General features: G+C 31.4%; 1 protein-coding gene across 1 annotated transcript in view; it reads left to right on the top strand.

Moving 5' to 3' along the window:
* LOC117173711 (protein turtle homolog B) overlaps positions 1–18073 on the top strand; it is a 510915-nt gene that overhangs the window by 350028 nt on the left and 142814 nt on the right. Inside the window, exon 8 of the mRNA XM_033362353.1 lies at positions 13816–13946. Coding sequence (XP_033218244.1) covers positions 13816–13946 — 131 coding nt within the window. The remainder of the gene's footprint in view (positions 1–13815; positions 13947–18073) is intronic.

Genomic DNA, 18073 nt, shown 5'->3' with positions numbered 1-18073 from the left:
TAAAGCAGTTTCTTGCTTCCTTGAAAGTCGTTTTGTATTTTCATCTCTTCTTCTGCTCTAATTGTATCTTTAAGTTCCTTAACTAATCGTTTGAGTATCCTGTTTTCGTGTCTATAATCATTTCTACATCTATTTCTTTCCTCATTGCTAATTGCAACTAATTTATCTCCGTTATAGTTTATTCTTAGATCCCCAAAATTACCTAGTACTCTTTCTGTATCCTGATTTTGGATGTCAACCCATCCACTCATGTCTCCGAGTAGAATTGTTTTTTCCCCGTGTTCACAAATATTTATTGTGTCATTTAAAATGTCCCAGAAGGCGTCTTTCACTTCTCTAGGATCACTATCAACTGTCGCGTAGCATGCAATGATAAATAGTCTTCTGACTCCTACTTTCATTCTAGCCCACAGCAGTCTGGGAGATACAAAACCATGGTATCCGAGATGTTGCTTTACTCTTTTATTCAAAAGCAGACCTACTCCTTGTTTACCATGTGATTCACTATCTACTCCTGACCATATTTCTAACCCGCCTTTCAATACGCCGTTTTTTATGCTTTTGGTTTCGCATCCCTTTTTCTTTGTTTCGGGTACACATAAAATATCTAGTTTCCTCATGTCCATAGTTTCACGCAATTCTTATACCTTGAGATCATTTACTCCCCTAGCATTCCAAATACCCACTCAGTCTCCATTCGTCGCCTGAAACATGACCTACAGATTTTTCGTGTGCATGCCTTTTGTCATTAAAAGTTCCAGTCCTTTCAAAAGCTATTTTGCAGTTTGTATTATTTATTGTTGAGCTTATATGCCCACTATCACCTTTATGCAATAAGTTTATTTTCTGAGTCGAAATCATGTCAAAGTTAAGTATCAAATCGTCGTATGGTGGAGATTGTAGTTATAACGTCAGTCCCACCAAAAACTTCAGTTTGTAAGGGAGGGTTGGGAGAGTGGGGAGGTAGAACTGGAACCGAGAGAGTCGTCTTGGGTTTGTGTTTTTTTCTTTTCATGCTGAGAAGGTCAATTATATTTATTTAAGTAGCAATTGTACAGTACACATGATTATACATAGTTTATACATTATTATATACAAGCAGGAATATTATGTTACAAGCTGAAACAAAAAAATGTGATTAAAATAAAGCTGATGGGAATCGAACACGGGTCTTCAACTCGACAGCACGGCGATATTCCATTCTGCCAAACTAGATACTGAGATCCAGAAATTTATCGCCCTTATGAAGTAAATGCTAGCACTCACATTGATTTCCATTAAATTATTCATTAATTGTTCACAGTGATGGCATTTTTGAAATTCCAAGCACTATATCTTAACGTGATTAAATATTCTAATATCGAGGCTTCAAAATAATTTTTTGCTCTCTGTGGAAAATTTGTTTTTTAATTGAAACTTTTCGAATTATCTTAATTTATGGTAATAAGGATTTTTGCATCAAACCAAATTGAGTGATTAATAAATTTAAAGAATTTTAGTAGAGCGTTGGTCGGATGACATCGTTTACGCGCGGCTAAACTCGGTCCAACGCTAGGCTCGCTTACTAAGTCACTTACTAACATTCGAGAGCGATCTTCCGAATTCGTCTTACTCTATAATGCAAAAAATAGAAAGTGTCATATTTTAATTCATATTCCTACAGCACCATAGCAATTCCTCTTACAAATTTAGTCTGTTATGTTATTTTAGGTACTTATTACTTCTTTTCTTTTTATATAATTTAATTATGTCTCTAATAATTTATCCTATCTAGGATTTTACTATAAAAAATACTAAGACTTTGTATTAACAATAGGAAAGTTTCATATAAAAATAGCATAGCTTACGATTATTGTATTAAAATATACGAATTATCGCCTTGGTCCCTAGATTGTAACCTTATTTAGTAATTTTTCCAGTACAAAGTTTTTTCGTGTAGTTTTCTGATATTTTGTTGTACTCTATCTAACTATTGTCGTTTTTCTTTTCCTTCATCCCAAAGGTTTTCTAGTTTGTGAATTAACTCTTTTACGACTATAGCTTTGGCATTTCTCTTCATAACGAAATTCAACTCATCTTGCATAGATTCGTCTTTAAGCGTGGCATTTTTTAAACCTTTTTCTGCATATTTTTAGTCACCCTTTAATTCCTTGATTTTGTTTTTTTGTTTTTGTACACTTTCTAACAGTGCTTTTTTTGATGAAAATATAAAAAATTGATCAAATTATGAATTCCCTTTATCTTGATATGATCCTGATATTCAATTTTTGGTTTTGATATGTAAAATAAAATTTTATTTTTTAAATTTATACCTTTGACTAAAAATAGAGGAAAAATAGAAAAATTTTCCGAAAAAGAGGAAATTGAGGAGCATTTTGAAAACATTGGAAATAGAGGACTAGTTGTGAGCCCTGTTATTATAATACTAATGTGCATTTTTATATTCGCTGGATAAATAAAAAATTTCAAAATATTGCAAGCACAGTCAATGCTGAAGCTAAGAACGGAGAAAGCATAGTAGTATCAGGTGACATCCCTACTAAAAAAACGTTGATCATCACATCTTTTATCAGAACTATGGTGAAATTTCGTGACTAACTCAATAGCTTGAAGACTAATTTCTCTTGTAAGATAATGCGCTGTGCGGCAACTAGCTACATTGGTCCTGATCGATTGAACGTTTCTGATTAGAAATATACTATATCAAGAAATATTAATCTAGAATTTAATTTCCATTCCATTTCTTATCTGCCACTTTGGAGTTATTTGTCATTTGAGGTTATATATGCAACATGTGAAAAATTGAACAAAATAAATGCATTCAACTTTTAAAAAAATATAACCTAATGAAATATTTGTAAAAATAATGTTTGTAATAAATATACTTAGAGTTTTCATATAAAATGTTGTAAACACGAATCACTAAATCCCGAGTACTTGATGGGTCTAGGTAGTAGGGCAAAGGAATGTTACTTACTTAATGGACAGTCAAGATTTTCATATACTAGTTCCTGGCCACGTGAATATTTATCCGAAAAATTAATTTATGCACGCAATTTGATGTTCTTTTTCCATTTCAAACATTCTTAAGCTTCTATTTATCTAAAAAAACCGCATAGTTTACGATAGCTGTTAAAATTTTCTTACGATTTTGGAAGAAACTTAGAAGAAACTGCCTTAGTCCCCCCGCCAATGTCCCAAACATTCCCCAATTTGCCCTACACAGTTGACCAAGCCTGATAGTGGTTCTATCGAAATTTTAGCATAGGTTACACACTTTTAGATTCTATAATTCGATCAACGTGAAATTTAAATTCTAGCGTCTTTAATTGTCTTGTGTGTCCTCTTCGTATATATATATATCTGTTTGTATGAATTTATCCTAATAATATTTTAGTGTCAAATTGTCAATTTCAGAAACTTTACTTTAAAAATTGCAGAATAGTATCGTCAGATACTCTATTATTCATATAAAGTTATTGGTTTCAAAAAATTACCAACGCAGTTTCATTCATTCGACACTTAGTATGTGCCTGGTCCATACACATTCTAGCACCAAGTTATTGGCCTAAAACTATTTCTGCTACGATTGATACAGCTGTGATAATTGAATCATAGTGCTAACTCATAATTGGTTTAACGTCCTATTTGAATGCACGTACTTATTTTTAGTGCATTAAAGAAGGATCGAAGGTCTTCAAATTGGCTATAGTGACTAGATCAATTGATAACATGACAAACAATGTTGTATATCCTATTACACAACGAGTTAAACTCGTGGAAAGTTGAGCCCAACTATCTACGATTTGAATAGGAAGTGGTTCCTTGGTTAGGGATCTCAAGATGCAAGCTGATCAGAGTTTGGGATGACTATTTGCATTCTGATAGAAAGCTATATTGCTGCATTTCTCAAGTCGTATCTATCTCCATTGCACTCGGGCAGATACCAATAAAAACTTTTTTATAGGATAATATATATATATATATAAAAATTTCGAACCTCGGAATATCATGTTTATAATTATTCTTTATTATGATCTTTATAGGTCAAATCCTTGTCATTTCACCGAACTAATATTGGCAGTATTTGCAGTTTTTTCTCATTAACATTCATTATATTAAAGGTATCGTACAATCATTTTTATGTATCATATGTATTGAACTTCTTAACTATGATTTTTACATACACATTGAACTTGCATTAATGCATAGGCACATAAAATGTGGATGATAAATAATTGGAAACACTTCAATTTGCGTTTAGTGCAGTACACATGGAGAAAAATGAAAGGTCTGTTTGGCCATATAAATGTGCAAACAGACCATATTGCAGGGTGCACTATAGGTTAGCGCTTGAAGATTGCTAAAGCGACTATCTCTAGAAGGTTAAAAAAGAGGTCCACATCAACAATCTCGGAAAGTCGACTTGATCATTTCGCACCACCGTCTCGGTCATCTGAAACTGACTGACACGATTATTATGAAGGGTCGATTTGGACATACGGATGGTCGTTCTGTTTGTCTTAAAAATTCGACTCAATTATATCCGATGGTCGATTCGGTTATCTCAGACAGTCCATGTTGCAATTTTGGATTGGTGGATTCGACCACTTTAAAGGATTGACTTGATAATAACGAAGTGTCAATATAAATATTTAAGGAAAGGAAATTCGATTATCGCAGCGGGTCGATTCGAAAATCTCGGCTCGCTTCGCTTGCAAGTTTGAGCGCGCCTAGGGCGCGCGACGTTTGCATCTCGCGCTTCGCGCTCGAACATAATTACACCTCGCGCTTCGCGCTCGGATATTTATTCTTTGCATTTAGAATGCTTGAAAAAAACTTTATCAAAAAGATCTCTTTTAGATGGCAGTATTTATATGCGTCTTCATATTCTGAATTGTCTACTTAATTAATTATAGTCAAAGATTAAGTTTCTTAAAGCTCTGTAGGGTTTGAGGTACACATTCTCATCGTGACACTCACGCTACGCGCTCGATTTCCGACAGACATTTGTATACAGGTTTTGTTGAATTTTTTTCTCATAATTTTCGTTTCTTTTCCATGTACTTACTTTTTATTTATTTTCTTTTCAATGTTATTTTTCACGAATAAAACAAAAAGTAAGCGTTCTATCAAAAAGTAATTCTTAACGAAAATAAAAAATTCCATTTGGTGGATACCAAATGGAATTTTTTATTTTCCATTATTTTTCGTGCAATCAAAATTTGAATTTTCGATTTTCGAAGAAAATCCAAGAATTGGTTATGATAATCTTGTCGGACATTCAAAAAGAAATGTTTTTCTTTTTTAGACTTTTTTTCATATCGTGCGTTTTTCGGCTTCAAATTTTGATTTTCGGTTGAATAAAAAAATTTTGAAAACGCTATAACTCTGAGAATTTTTATTTTAACGAAAAAAGTCATTAGGATAAATTGTTTGTGCTTTTTAATACTATAAGCATCCATACATAGAATTTTCAAATTCAGAAAAAATGGGCTCAACATTTTTCAAAATGCGCTCACTTTTTGAATTTTTATCAAAAATGGCTGGTTCATGAACTGGTCCTTTCTTTCAGGACCTAAAAAAGTGTGTCAAAGATGAATTTTATTTATTCATTTTTTCGAGAGTTATCGTGTTTACGGGCGGACGGATGGACAGACAGGCAGACGCCATCGTGAAAACCTGATTTTCGGATTAAGGGGGTCTCATAAATAATGAGAATGTAAAAATTACTAATTCGTATAAATATAGTTAGAAATGTAATTAATCAGAAAAAAAGTTGTGAATTGAATTTTAACGCTTTTTATACGAATTAGTATTTTTTACTGATGATTAGTATGGAATAAAAACTATTCATGAATTGATAAAAGTCATCGTACTATGCAATTAGTATAATTTCATATACGAACTCAGATATACGAGGTGTGTTAAAAAAATAAGGTAACTTTATGGTTTTCTCAAAAAATATTCATTTATTCCTCAATATTTATGTTGTCTCCTTCAAAGTAATCCCCCTCAGATATAATACACTTGTGACAACGCTTTTTCCAATCATCGAAGCACTTCTGATAATCATTTTGTGGTATAGTCTTGAGTTCTTTCAGCGATGCAGTTTTTATCTCCACAATCGTTGAAAATTGATGTCCTTTCATGGGTCTCTTCAGTTTTGGGAAAAGAAAAAAGTCACTTGGGGCTAAATCCGGCGAATATGGAGGCTGCGGCATGACTCTGGTGCTGTTTTTGGTCAGAAAATCTTTCACAAGCAACGATGAATGAGCAGGTGCATTATCGTGATGCAAAAGCCACGAATCTTTTTTCCAAAATTCCGGACGTTTTTTGCGTATCGCCTCCCGCAAACGGCGCATAACTTGAAGGTAATACTCCTTATTGACCGTACGACCTTGTGGTAAGAATTCCTGATGCACTACGCCAGGGTAATCAAAGAAGACAGTGAGCAAAACTTTCACATTTGACCGAACTTGACGTGGTTTTTTCGCTCTTGGAGACTCAGGATGCTTCCACTGAGACGATTGGGATTTAGTTTGGACGTCATAACCATATAACCACGATTAATCCTCAGTCATAACCCTTTTGAGAAAGTCAGGATCATTATTGACTTCATTCAACATCTCCTGAGCGATGGTCATGCGACTTTTTGAACACACCTCGTGGAGTATACAATATTCTATGGTATTCAAAAACATTACATAAATTATGAATAAATAAATTAGAAATATTATTGTTATAAAATAAATTATAAGTTAGATATCAATGGGTTAAATTCTCTGAATACTGTAGTTATAAATTCATTTCTTTTTTTATCATATATAACTATTATATAGAACTTATATGATAAGTTACTTGACTGCACTTCACCTAACAGAAAAAAATGCCAATGAGCAATCAGAGCTTTCAACTGCGATGTACAAGAAACTGTACATAAGTGAAAACGCATTTTAATAATAATTAATTTAATTTAGTTAATTTAATTTGTATCACAAACATTTAAAGCCTTATTTCATCCTTAATCAAAAAAGTAGTACTGAAAGCTCAATACTTAAATACTGAAACTACAATACTTAAACATTTACAAACGTTGCTCTCTAGCTGATTTTCTTCTTTGTGATCCGTCCCATAAATATTCTCTAGAAAAATATTAAATAATCAATTGGCATAACGATCTTTAAATCAGTTTATTTTTATTTAAATAAAAGTAAAGCTTTTAAGGTAAAAAATCAAATGTTTTGGAAGACATTGGATTTTTAAACGATAAAAGATGAATCTTCAACAAAAAAGATAATTTTGAATGAAAAATTATCAATTTTAAACAAGATTCTCAAACAAAAAGTTAAAATATCGAGAAACAAAACTAATTTTCTACCTCAAAAAGACGAATTTTCAACCATATATATGAGTTTTCCATGAAATAGTTGAACTTTCAACCAAAAAGTTCAATCCTTAGCAAAGGAGATTCACAGATAGAAACAAAATGTAATATTTACCGTGATTTGAGAATAAACTTTAACTGTTACAACTCTATTGAATCTTGTTTTGTTTCAATGCAGAAAAATTTAACTTTATCTACTTAACAATTACCTGCAACAAAAATTCACTGCTGTTCTTTTGATGTTATTTTTTTTACTAAAAAAACAACTAGTTTTTAACAAAATACAAGAATTTTTAACTTCTTGAATGCACATGATAAGGTTTCAACCAAACATGGAATAGTTACATTTTTTGATTGAAAAATAATAATTTTAACAATGAAAATGTCTTTAAAAAAGGTTGATAAATATTTAACCAAACTAACCAAACTAGAAAGTTTACTTCTCAAGCCAAAAAGATTAATTTTCTGCAAAACAGTAGAATTTTCACCATAAAAATTAGTTTAAAATTAAATGCTTGAATTTCCAATAAAAATTTTAACTTTGGTACAAAAAATATAAATTTTGTACTAAAAATGAAATAGTCTAATTGTTAGTTTGTAAAATTAATTTTCAAACAAAATTAAAATGAGTTTTTATTAAAATAGTTAAATTTTGAACCAAAAAGTTGAATTTTTGACCAAGAAAATTAATGTTCTATCAAAAATACGATTTTACAACTTATTCAATATACATGATAAAGTTTTAACCAAACATGTAATAGTTACATTAGAATTTTTACCTGAAAGAGATGAATTTTTTAACAAAAATTAAATAGTTTAACTTCCATTGTGAAAGATTTACTTTCAACCCGACTTGAAACGAATTTTCATAAAAATGGTTCAATTTTCATTCAAATAAGTAAACCTTGGAATAAAAAATGGAATTTTAGCAAAGCAGTTGCGTTTTCAAACAAATAATAGAATATTTAATGAATCGAAATGGATTCTAAACCAAGAATATAATAGTAGCCTGTTCATTGAAAAAAAGAACTCTTACCCAAAGAGTTAGATTGTCTTACTAGATGTGAGTTGAAAATGTGTAACATCCTTAAAATTAGAAAATATTTTCAATAAAAAAAAACTAATTTTTTTTTAACTGAGAAGATTCATTTTCTACCCAAAAGCATACATTTTTGAAAAACTACATAAATTTAGAATCAAGCAGTTGAGTTTCTAAAGTTAAAAGACAAAAATACGAATTCCTTATATAAAATAATAGAATTTTCAACACAAAAATATAAAATTGTAACAAAATAGTTCAATTTTAGGTTTAAAAAAATCTTTTATTCAAGAAAAGTAAAATTCTAAACAAGAAAATCAATTTTCAACTGAAGATATGATTTTTCTTTTAATATTTAATATGGATATAAAGAAATATAAATATGGATCTATCTCTGATGATTAATTATCTCGAAATATATTGTGCAACGACTCTAGCCCTGTCATGTGTCCTTAAACGAATCTTACGGATCTTAAGGGTGGAATTACGAGTTATTACTGAAATAATGATAATCTAGTGCAAACTTACATTAACCTTAAAAAATATTAGAATTAAATATCTCAATTGTCACATTATTTATGCAAAATATTATTATTACTATGACTCATTTAAAAAAGGTACTTTCAGAATAAGCTGGTGTAACTAAATTCTCAAAATATGCACGCATTTTACACATGATTAATATAGGGTAAAAACTTTCTTTTTTTGACGGATAACACTACTGCATGGTGTTCAGGTGACTTTTAAATTTTCACGCGCACGCTTGACGAGCAGAAATCAAGCAATTGACCATACGCGCGATGGCTTAGCTGCTCATCCGTAGATGGTCGAAATGAGTGAAAACAAGATGTGCGTATTGACCATCCCGAAAGGGATACCATAGTTATCCCTGATAGTGAGTCTAATGTTCTTATAAAAGTCAGGCTGCCTATAAAATGAGAGTATTTTTAACTGTGTCGACAAAATTTTGGAAGGACCGTTCGACCATGTAGAAGGAATTTCTGGCTCTGTAAATTTTGACCTTCTAAGCTTGACTATACTAAGATACACTACACTACACTGCACTGCACTGAAATACAGTAGACTTATAACTGAGAGTTAACTGAAGTTAACTCATATCTTCTGAAAAAATACATAATTCCATAAAATACTGACTTTTTCTGCTGTAGAGAGAAAATATATTTTTTAACAAATATTAGTTGTTTAAAACTCTAAAACTAGTCGAAACATACTTAAAGGCTTCTTACTTATTCAAGAAGAATATTTTTTGTGAAATAATGCTGAAAAAGGTTCGTTTTATTTGTAATAATTCTTATCTTAACTTATTTGTAATCTTATTTGTATTTTATGCGGGCATTTCCCGAAGACACTGTAAAAAGAATGGAGAGTCAAGATTAGAAGTGTTAATAGATTTTAATCTTGAATTATTCTCTCAAGATTTCATAACGTGTGGGTGAAACTTAATTTTTAGGAGGATAACAATAAGCAGAGTTATTATCAACATTTTCCTCAAAATGGAGCTTTCCTGTATGAAATACCATATTAATGTAAAAGGCCCGTGGGTACGCATGAATATTGAGCACTCTAAAAAAAAATGTAAGCTATCCTGAAACCTTGTAAGTTGTGGAGGGGGTATCTTTAACTTTTAAAAAAAGGGTTTATATCACCTAAAGTAGCACTTATTCTTTTCATTTTTCATCAAGAAAGAACTTGATAAACTGTTTATAAAAATTTCTAATATACATTTAATACGAATTTGGGGAATTGCATATGAAACATGTGATTGGCCTTTAGTTCATATAAACGGAAATGGTTAGTGACTGAACTTTTGAGCAGCCACGGGGCTGGGCGAACAGTTAGTTTTCTAAATTCTATCTGGAACAATGCAAGAAACTCTTTTTATAAATTAAATTTCTCGACAGTACGGATCTGGGGTACTTTCAGCGCCAACGGATTTTTCATATCGGAGTGTGAGGAATGCCCTGGAGATAAATCGGAACTCTTGTGATAAACGGAGAAATATGAAAAATCATGCCGAAGAAAGAAGGAAAATGATATTGAGAGTATCTCAGCTTAAGAAGAACTGCGAAGTTTTTCCGCGCGAAACGTACTTTTTATAGAGTTTTGTAAAGACCAGTAAAAGGAGCCAAGATCCGTAATCTCAAGTCGTAAGGGAACGATGAGGTTAGTTGGCGGGATTGGGTGGAAAGGGGTTATAAGGAGGAGGGGGAGTGAACTCCCTCGATAGATCTTGATCTTTTATTTCCCTCGCCGAAAGTAGGATGAAATGGTTTTAATTAAGAACATCTATATACGTATACAAGAAGAATAAAACAGAAAAAGATCCACCGCAGTCGATTCTCCTCTGAAGTTTCAACAACTTGATGAAATACAAGAGCCGCTTATATGAGAATTCGCTGGAGTTTTCGAATTTTATAATAATAGAAAAATTAATAATGGTTATTTTATTGTTAAAACTCAAAATTCAGATTTCTGTTGAGCTTAAATTATGTTGCAATCAATATGCCTATAGAAGATTTCAATTCAATTTAATAAAAGAGCCTCGAGAAGAGCTTCATTACATAAAGTATCATTTTGATAATGATTATAATGATTAGTTTGTCGAGTGAGGAGAGGTAGTGAATCATAGAAAGAGCTAAACAGAGAGAAAGAATCGAAGGAGAGATAAGTGAGGTGTAAATAAAAATTGCAGATGATAAAATAGTGGAGGTGCAAAAGACGTATTTTAAGATTTACAGAGCTTTAAATTGTACGTATGTGAACCGCTTTTGTGACAGAGTGCACCCGAAAAAAAATTCTTCGACTTGAGTTCAACTTGAATTTCCCCCAATCAAGACATGCTGAAGTCGAAAAGGTCGACTTGAGCATGTCTCAGTTTTGAGACGGGGCCAGACTTCAATTTATGTCTTGAAGACAAGTTTCTCTATCTTGAAGGCATAAATTCATCTCTTGAGTCGAATTTTCATGACTTAAACACGTGCAGTTTATACTCGTAACTTCGAGCGTATACCTGCACTAACAAAAACGGTGATTTTGACTGTCATAAAAGCTAATCTTCATTAATGATTAAACAATCTTGTTTGTTTTATACCGTATGTATATATTCAATCGACTTATTTACGGATTTTCACTTGTATTAGACTTGTTTGATGATGATACCGAAAATGTTGCTTGAGTATAACCCTTAAAAGTTTTCTTCAACAAAATTAAAAAGGTAACTTTCTAAAAGGATCTCCTTCTAGAAAGTTACAATTTTAATTTTGTTGAAGAAAACTTTTATGGGTTATACTCGTTCAGATCCACCGATTCTGAATTTAAAAATTAAAAATCACTAATTTAATAATTACAAATTTTTCATTCATCAATTTTAATCTCATTTATGAGCCAAAAAAGGATCGATAATCTCAGCTAAGACAAGGCTCGTCTTGAGTCAAGTACACGTCGTCTTAGTCAAGACATGGCTCGACTCAAGACAAGTAAACGCTGTTTTACCTGCGTGGCTATTAAAGTAAGACGAAGGCCTATGTCTCGATACAGTTTTGAGACGCAGCCAGACATCGATGTCTTGGAGACGAACTCAAGACATAACCAAGTCGAACTCAAGTCGAAGCGTTTTTACTCGAGCATGCATGGAAAATAGCGATCGCCACCAACACTTTCCTTCTAGCGGCAAGTTCACGATGCTCGAGGTTCACAAAAAAGCGGAATCTAGACTCACTCTACAAGTTTAAGGTTCCACCAATTGATTAATGAAACTAATAAAGTATATTAAAATGAATTGCCCTTTCACTAATTTGTATCCAACTGTGCATGTGCCCAGATGGAATTTGCACAACGGTACACGTGCCCAGTTGTGCGGAAAGCCTTACTTCGGAAAATAGAAAAAAATTTGCATTCCTCAAAGCGTTGGCATGAATCGAACACGGGTCTCCGGCGAGCAGAAAGGAGATCTTTTTGCATGATAAAACAAATGATAAGATTTAGAATATGACTTCATTTGGCACTGAATTTCCTATTTTAAATGGAAATTTTCGCACAGCACTACATTTAATTGTTGTTCATTCCACTGCCCCTTCCCACTGAAAATGTTAATTTTTCTCACCTATTTTCCAACTTATGTTATTCAAACTGCTAGTCATTGCAACTGCGGCTATATTCTTTAATTTGTGAATGTCAGTTTTTCTAACTTTAATCTGCTATTAAAAATATTAATGTTTTTAACTCCTAATGTCAATTATTAAATTTGCAGTCATATTTAAAAATCATATGGAAAAAGAATTCATTCGTATCGCTGTGGCAATGATACTATTTTCTCAGTTATGTCCTAGATTGCCATTGAACTCTTTTAAAAATCATTATTATAATGCCAAATTTTACAATCTATAGTTTCTGCATGTATTATTTATGCTAATTTTCATGAAAAATAAGAAAAGCTGACAAAATAACTCTGTACGTTATATAATAATATTTGGCGTCCGCATGAAAAGGACTCGTATGTGTACGGATACGTATTAGGACCTATAGCTGGATGAGTTCTCGGCATTTTAGACCAAAAAAAATTCTCTAAGTAGATAAATATGTCTCCAGGTAATTTTTCAAGTTTGAACTTCAAAAAACCTTTTTTTTCGAGAAAAACGAATGTAAAGTTGGCATCTGCCATAAGCACAGATGTACTTTTTCTTTCATTATGAAATATACCCACTTCCGGTTACTATCTGCAAAGGAGTATACTCACAATTAATTAACGTGAATATCTCGTAAACTAGAACTGGCTATGTAAGTTGCTACATGTATTAAAAACAATAATAGAAGTATCATACTGCAAATGATAATAAAGATTAGCATTAAATACGAAATCCTAAAAATTAAAATCGGGAGTTGCTATAGCCATTAATGAATGCCAGTAGGGCATACCTTAAAGTATGACTTTCGAATAATAGTGTTCCATCAAGTTAACTTCAGTAACTGACGTAACCAACACATTTTTATTAATTCTCCAAGTCCAATTTCGTACATATTTATGTGTATCAATAGGGATCAGAGAATTAAAAAAATGTATAATTTATTTTATAATAAAATTATACAGAAAAAAGATTTTCAACGACGAAACAGTATTGTTTTGATATTAACTGAATCTTAAGCTGCATGCATTATTGTAATAAAAGTATTGCTTCTGGAGTTAAAAGCAATGGGTTGTTCATAAACTTTTGCGAGAAGCAAACCTCAAAAGTGACATTGAACGATGAACGGGAGAGGATCCATCAAACCCGTTATTCTACATTGCTCAAGGAAAACTTTTCCCATCTCTGACGTCCAGTTTTATCGTAAAGCGTATTTTAGTCATTTTCCTTGCTTTTCTCTTTTGCAGACCCTCCAGTTGCCGTAGCCCACCTGGCCGCGGGTTACTTCCTGGACACCCTCAGGGAAGGGGACGATCTAAAATTGGCTTGCGACGTCCAAAGCAACCCCCCGCCGACTAGCATCATATGGTATCAAGACGTAAGTCCGCCTTTCATGTTCTAACATTGCAGAAGGTAATCTCCTTTTGACTCGGTTCAGAAATCGATCCCTTTTATATTATCGGTAGTCCTTACTCTCATAATGTTATTATCAGCAGAGTGAAACCAAATAATTTTTGATAAAATTGAACACATGGCTGGAATTTTCTTCCTAACTAAAATGTTAATAAGGCACATTTACAAACAATAAACTCTGAGGTAGAAAAAATAATCCGAATATGACACATTTTATTGTTTAGAACAGAAAATACATTATTGATTTTATAGTTAATTAATACATATGCATATTTTTGAAGATAGTCAGATCGCCTATTAGGGGAACAAGAATTTTAGGTTTATTCTTAAATGGGATACAAGAAGCCAATACTAGGACAAGGAAAATCCAATGGGGTTCATCAAACTAAAATGATATAATTTACTTACAATTATAGAATACATTAAGAAAAAAGAATGTATTATAATAAATCATAAGACATTTTTTTCTTCTTTATTTTTTTTAAAAATTCACATCTCCATGTTATCATTTTGCTTAAAACATAACTTTTTATTTTTCATCTTTTAAACCACGTATAAATAAAAACTTATAACTCTAAGTTAATATCCCAATAACTCAAACTGTTATAATTTTTCTTGTTTAATTTTAACTTTTGATTGTAGAGATTGAAATTTTGAAACCGAAAATATAAATTATCAACGAAAAAGATAATTCTCATTTTAATACTTCAATTTCCTAATAAACTGTTTAATTTTAAAATAAAAAAGACTCATTTTCTACAAAAAAAAAGAATTCTCATTAAAAAATAGACTAGTTTACATTTCACTAAAAAAATGTTGGAATTATGAATTAAAAACAGTCGCATTCATTTAAAAACATAAATTTTCACCTACATAGTTCAACTTATAATAAAAAAAGATAAAATATTTACAAAAAAAGATGAATTTTCAAACAAGAAACAATTTTCAATTTAAAAAAATATTTTAAATATATTCTTGAATTTTCTACTAAAAGAATATAATTTCCAGACCAAAGACTATTAATTTTCAACAAAAAAGTTAATGATAAATCGAATACTTCAATTTTCTAAGAAACTGTTGAATTTTAAAATGATAAACACTAATTTTGTATCAAAAAGATGAATTCTTATAAAAAATAAAATAATTTATACTTCAAGCAGAAAATCTTTGAATTATAAATGAAAAACAGTCGAATTCATTTAAAAAAAAAGTTTTATCTACATAGTAGTTCGACTTGTAATGAAAGAAGATAACATTTCTACCAAAAAATATGAATTTTCAACTAGAGAAGATTTTTCATTCAAAAGAAAAGAATATATTTCGAAAAAATTCTTGAATTTTCTGCCAAAAGAATATAATTTTCACACAAAAAAATATGAATTTTCAACAAAAAAGTTGATGTTTAACCAGATAAAATAATTTTGTACCAAATCCTTGAATTTTCGAGCCAAAAACAAGAGTTTTTCACAAGGAAGTGATATTGTTAACTGCAAAATGTGAATTTTCAACAAAAAAGTTCATTGACAATCAAACAGTCAACTTTTTAAATGAAATGATGAACCCGTTACAATGTAGTATCATTTTCCCTAATATTTAAATTATCGAGTAGAGAAGGTGATTTCTTATTAAAAAATTTAATAATTCATATTTTAACTAAGAAAAACTTTAATTACAAATTGAAAGCAGTTCAATTAATTTAAAAAAAACATCAAATTTTAAATAAAACTGTTGAAGCCAAAACATAAACAGATTCATTTCCAACCCAACAGTTGCATTTTTTTATGAAAGATGAAATTCAGAATTAAAGAGATAAATTCTCAAACGAAAAAATGAATTTTCAACAAAATTAGTTGAAATATTAATAAAAAAAACATTTTCAGTCAAGAAACAAAAAATTTCAAATAATCTGTTGAATTTTTAAGTAAATTTATTATATTAATTGTTATCACTATTAATAATATTTAATATTAATCTATAATGTTAAATTTTAATGCATACTCACTAATTTGTATTAGAAAATTGAATTTAGGAGTAACTATTTAATTACTTTCTTAAGCAGTTGGCAACATTTGAGGTTCGAATTGCAGGTTGCAATGAAATACTTTTAAGTTCTTTTTTAGAATTAATAAACGATTTAAGGGCACACGCGGAGCTCATAAATAATATTTTTAATATGTCACTATAACAAAATACTACCTCATTCAATTCAAAATGCGGCAAAAGTGGCCGTCGCAGTAAGGGAAGCCAGATTGTGTGATATCTCGTCCTGGTTGAAGGAACTTCGTCAAAAATTTGTCCAAATGCGAGACACTTAAATATACATAACTTATGAAATAAAATCGCTGAAAAGGTTATGAATTTTATTTTTAAACGTATTAAAAATGTGCAAAAACATTGCTTTTTCTGTTAGTGTAGAAAATTTTATTACCAAAAGGCTACAAAAGTTATGCGCAAAGTTTTAAAGTGCAAAAAAATGACGAATTTTTCAGCAGCTCATTCACAGGTTTAAAGGAGTAATTATTGGAATTTGTTACCAAATGCATAACTTGCCAAAACAAAAACAAATAGTGGTAATAAATTCATCAGAACTTCATAAATGCTAGAAAATTTTTACTCTCAATATTGGCGTGTTTTAGTAAAGTTATGTTTGTATCATAATATGCTTTTTAAATTGCCGTTAAAAATAATAAAATGTGCTGTTGGCAGTTCGCAATGACGCCTAATTTTATTTTCATCTTTTAACTATTATTTTAGAAAAATAAGTCAACTGAAAAATTTATCACTTTCGCACTTACAATCTAACCGCATTAGATTTATATAATTTTTATCAGAAAGAACTTTTACTTCTGAATGCAAAATAATACACACATTGGTAATTAAGGTACACGGATAATTAAGTCTCTTTACTCTTAACCGCTTATTCGAAAATATTTAGTTATATAATATCGAAATTACAGTAGGTATAGCATAGCGAAATTAGAGGGTACGAATTTTTGTATAGTTTCAATTATATTAGGTTAATTAAAAATTAACCACATGTTATTTTATCTCAAAGTATTAAACATTTTTTGTCGACAGAAGAATACTTAAAACGCTCGAGCTGCGTAGAAGTTTCGAGCAAACGAAACATTTCGAGAAAAACAAACTATACAAAATCCCGAAAACTTTTGAGTTCTTAGAGTTCTTAGAGTTTAGTGCACGGGCCTAACTATGCACGTCGATGGCCACGTGCACAACTGTGCACGTTGTTGGCCAGAGGTACAACTGTGTACTAGCCCACCGGTGTAGTCCAAATTTCGGCGTGTGCAGTTGATACTCTACAACGGTTCACGTGCACAGATTGTATTCTCCTTACTGCTCACGGCCACATATGGGAGACTTCCAAGTGAGTACGTCTTGTTTGAAAGGGGTATAGCTGTTCTAGGAACAAACATGCTCGTTGTTGGTCACTGGCATAACTGAGCACATGCACAGATGGAACACTCCCAACTGTGTACGTCGAAATTTACACGTGCACATATGGTACCCAACTAACTTCTTACGTGTATAGTTAAAACACTTTCAATTGTGTAGGTGCACAGATGGAACATTCCCAATTATGCGCATTCAATTCATACGATCAGATTTTGAAGTTCATGTGCATAGATGGGATACGCCCAACTGAGAACGTCCTATTCAATGCGATCATATTTTTCGCTCACAAGTTGACGTGCATAAATAGTGCTCTTTAAATTGTGTACGTGTTCCTAATACATACATGCATAGTTAAGAGTCTCTCATCTGTGCTCGTCAATTTGTAAGTTGAACACCTGATTGTATTAATTGAAGCTGTTACAGTTAAAACGTTTCACATCATGTACCACATATAGTTCACACTATATGTACAACTTTACACTTAGGAGTATTCCATATGTTCGCGTGCAAAGATGGACCGGTGCGTAGTTTTACTATGGCCAATAATGTCCTCAGTTTTGCCTGTGGGTAATAATGTCCACAATTGTGCCAAATGACACCGAATTATACAGATTTGTTCGAGCAAGCAACCGTAGCTAGAATAATTTGTCGCAGGAGATATTCAGAAGGAAAAAAATG

The sequence above is a fragment of the Belonocnema kinseyi genome, chromosome 5, assembly GCF_010883055.1.
Source record: "Belonocnema kinseyi isolate 2016_QV_RU_SX_M_011 chromosome 5, B_treatae_v1, whole genome shotgun sequence".
NCBI lineage: Eukaryota > Metazoa > Arthropoda > Insecta > Hymenoptera > Cynipidae > Belonocnema > Belonocnema kinseyi.
This window is presented reverse-complemented; position numbering and strand designations above follow the sequence as displayed.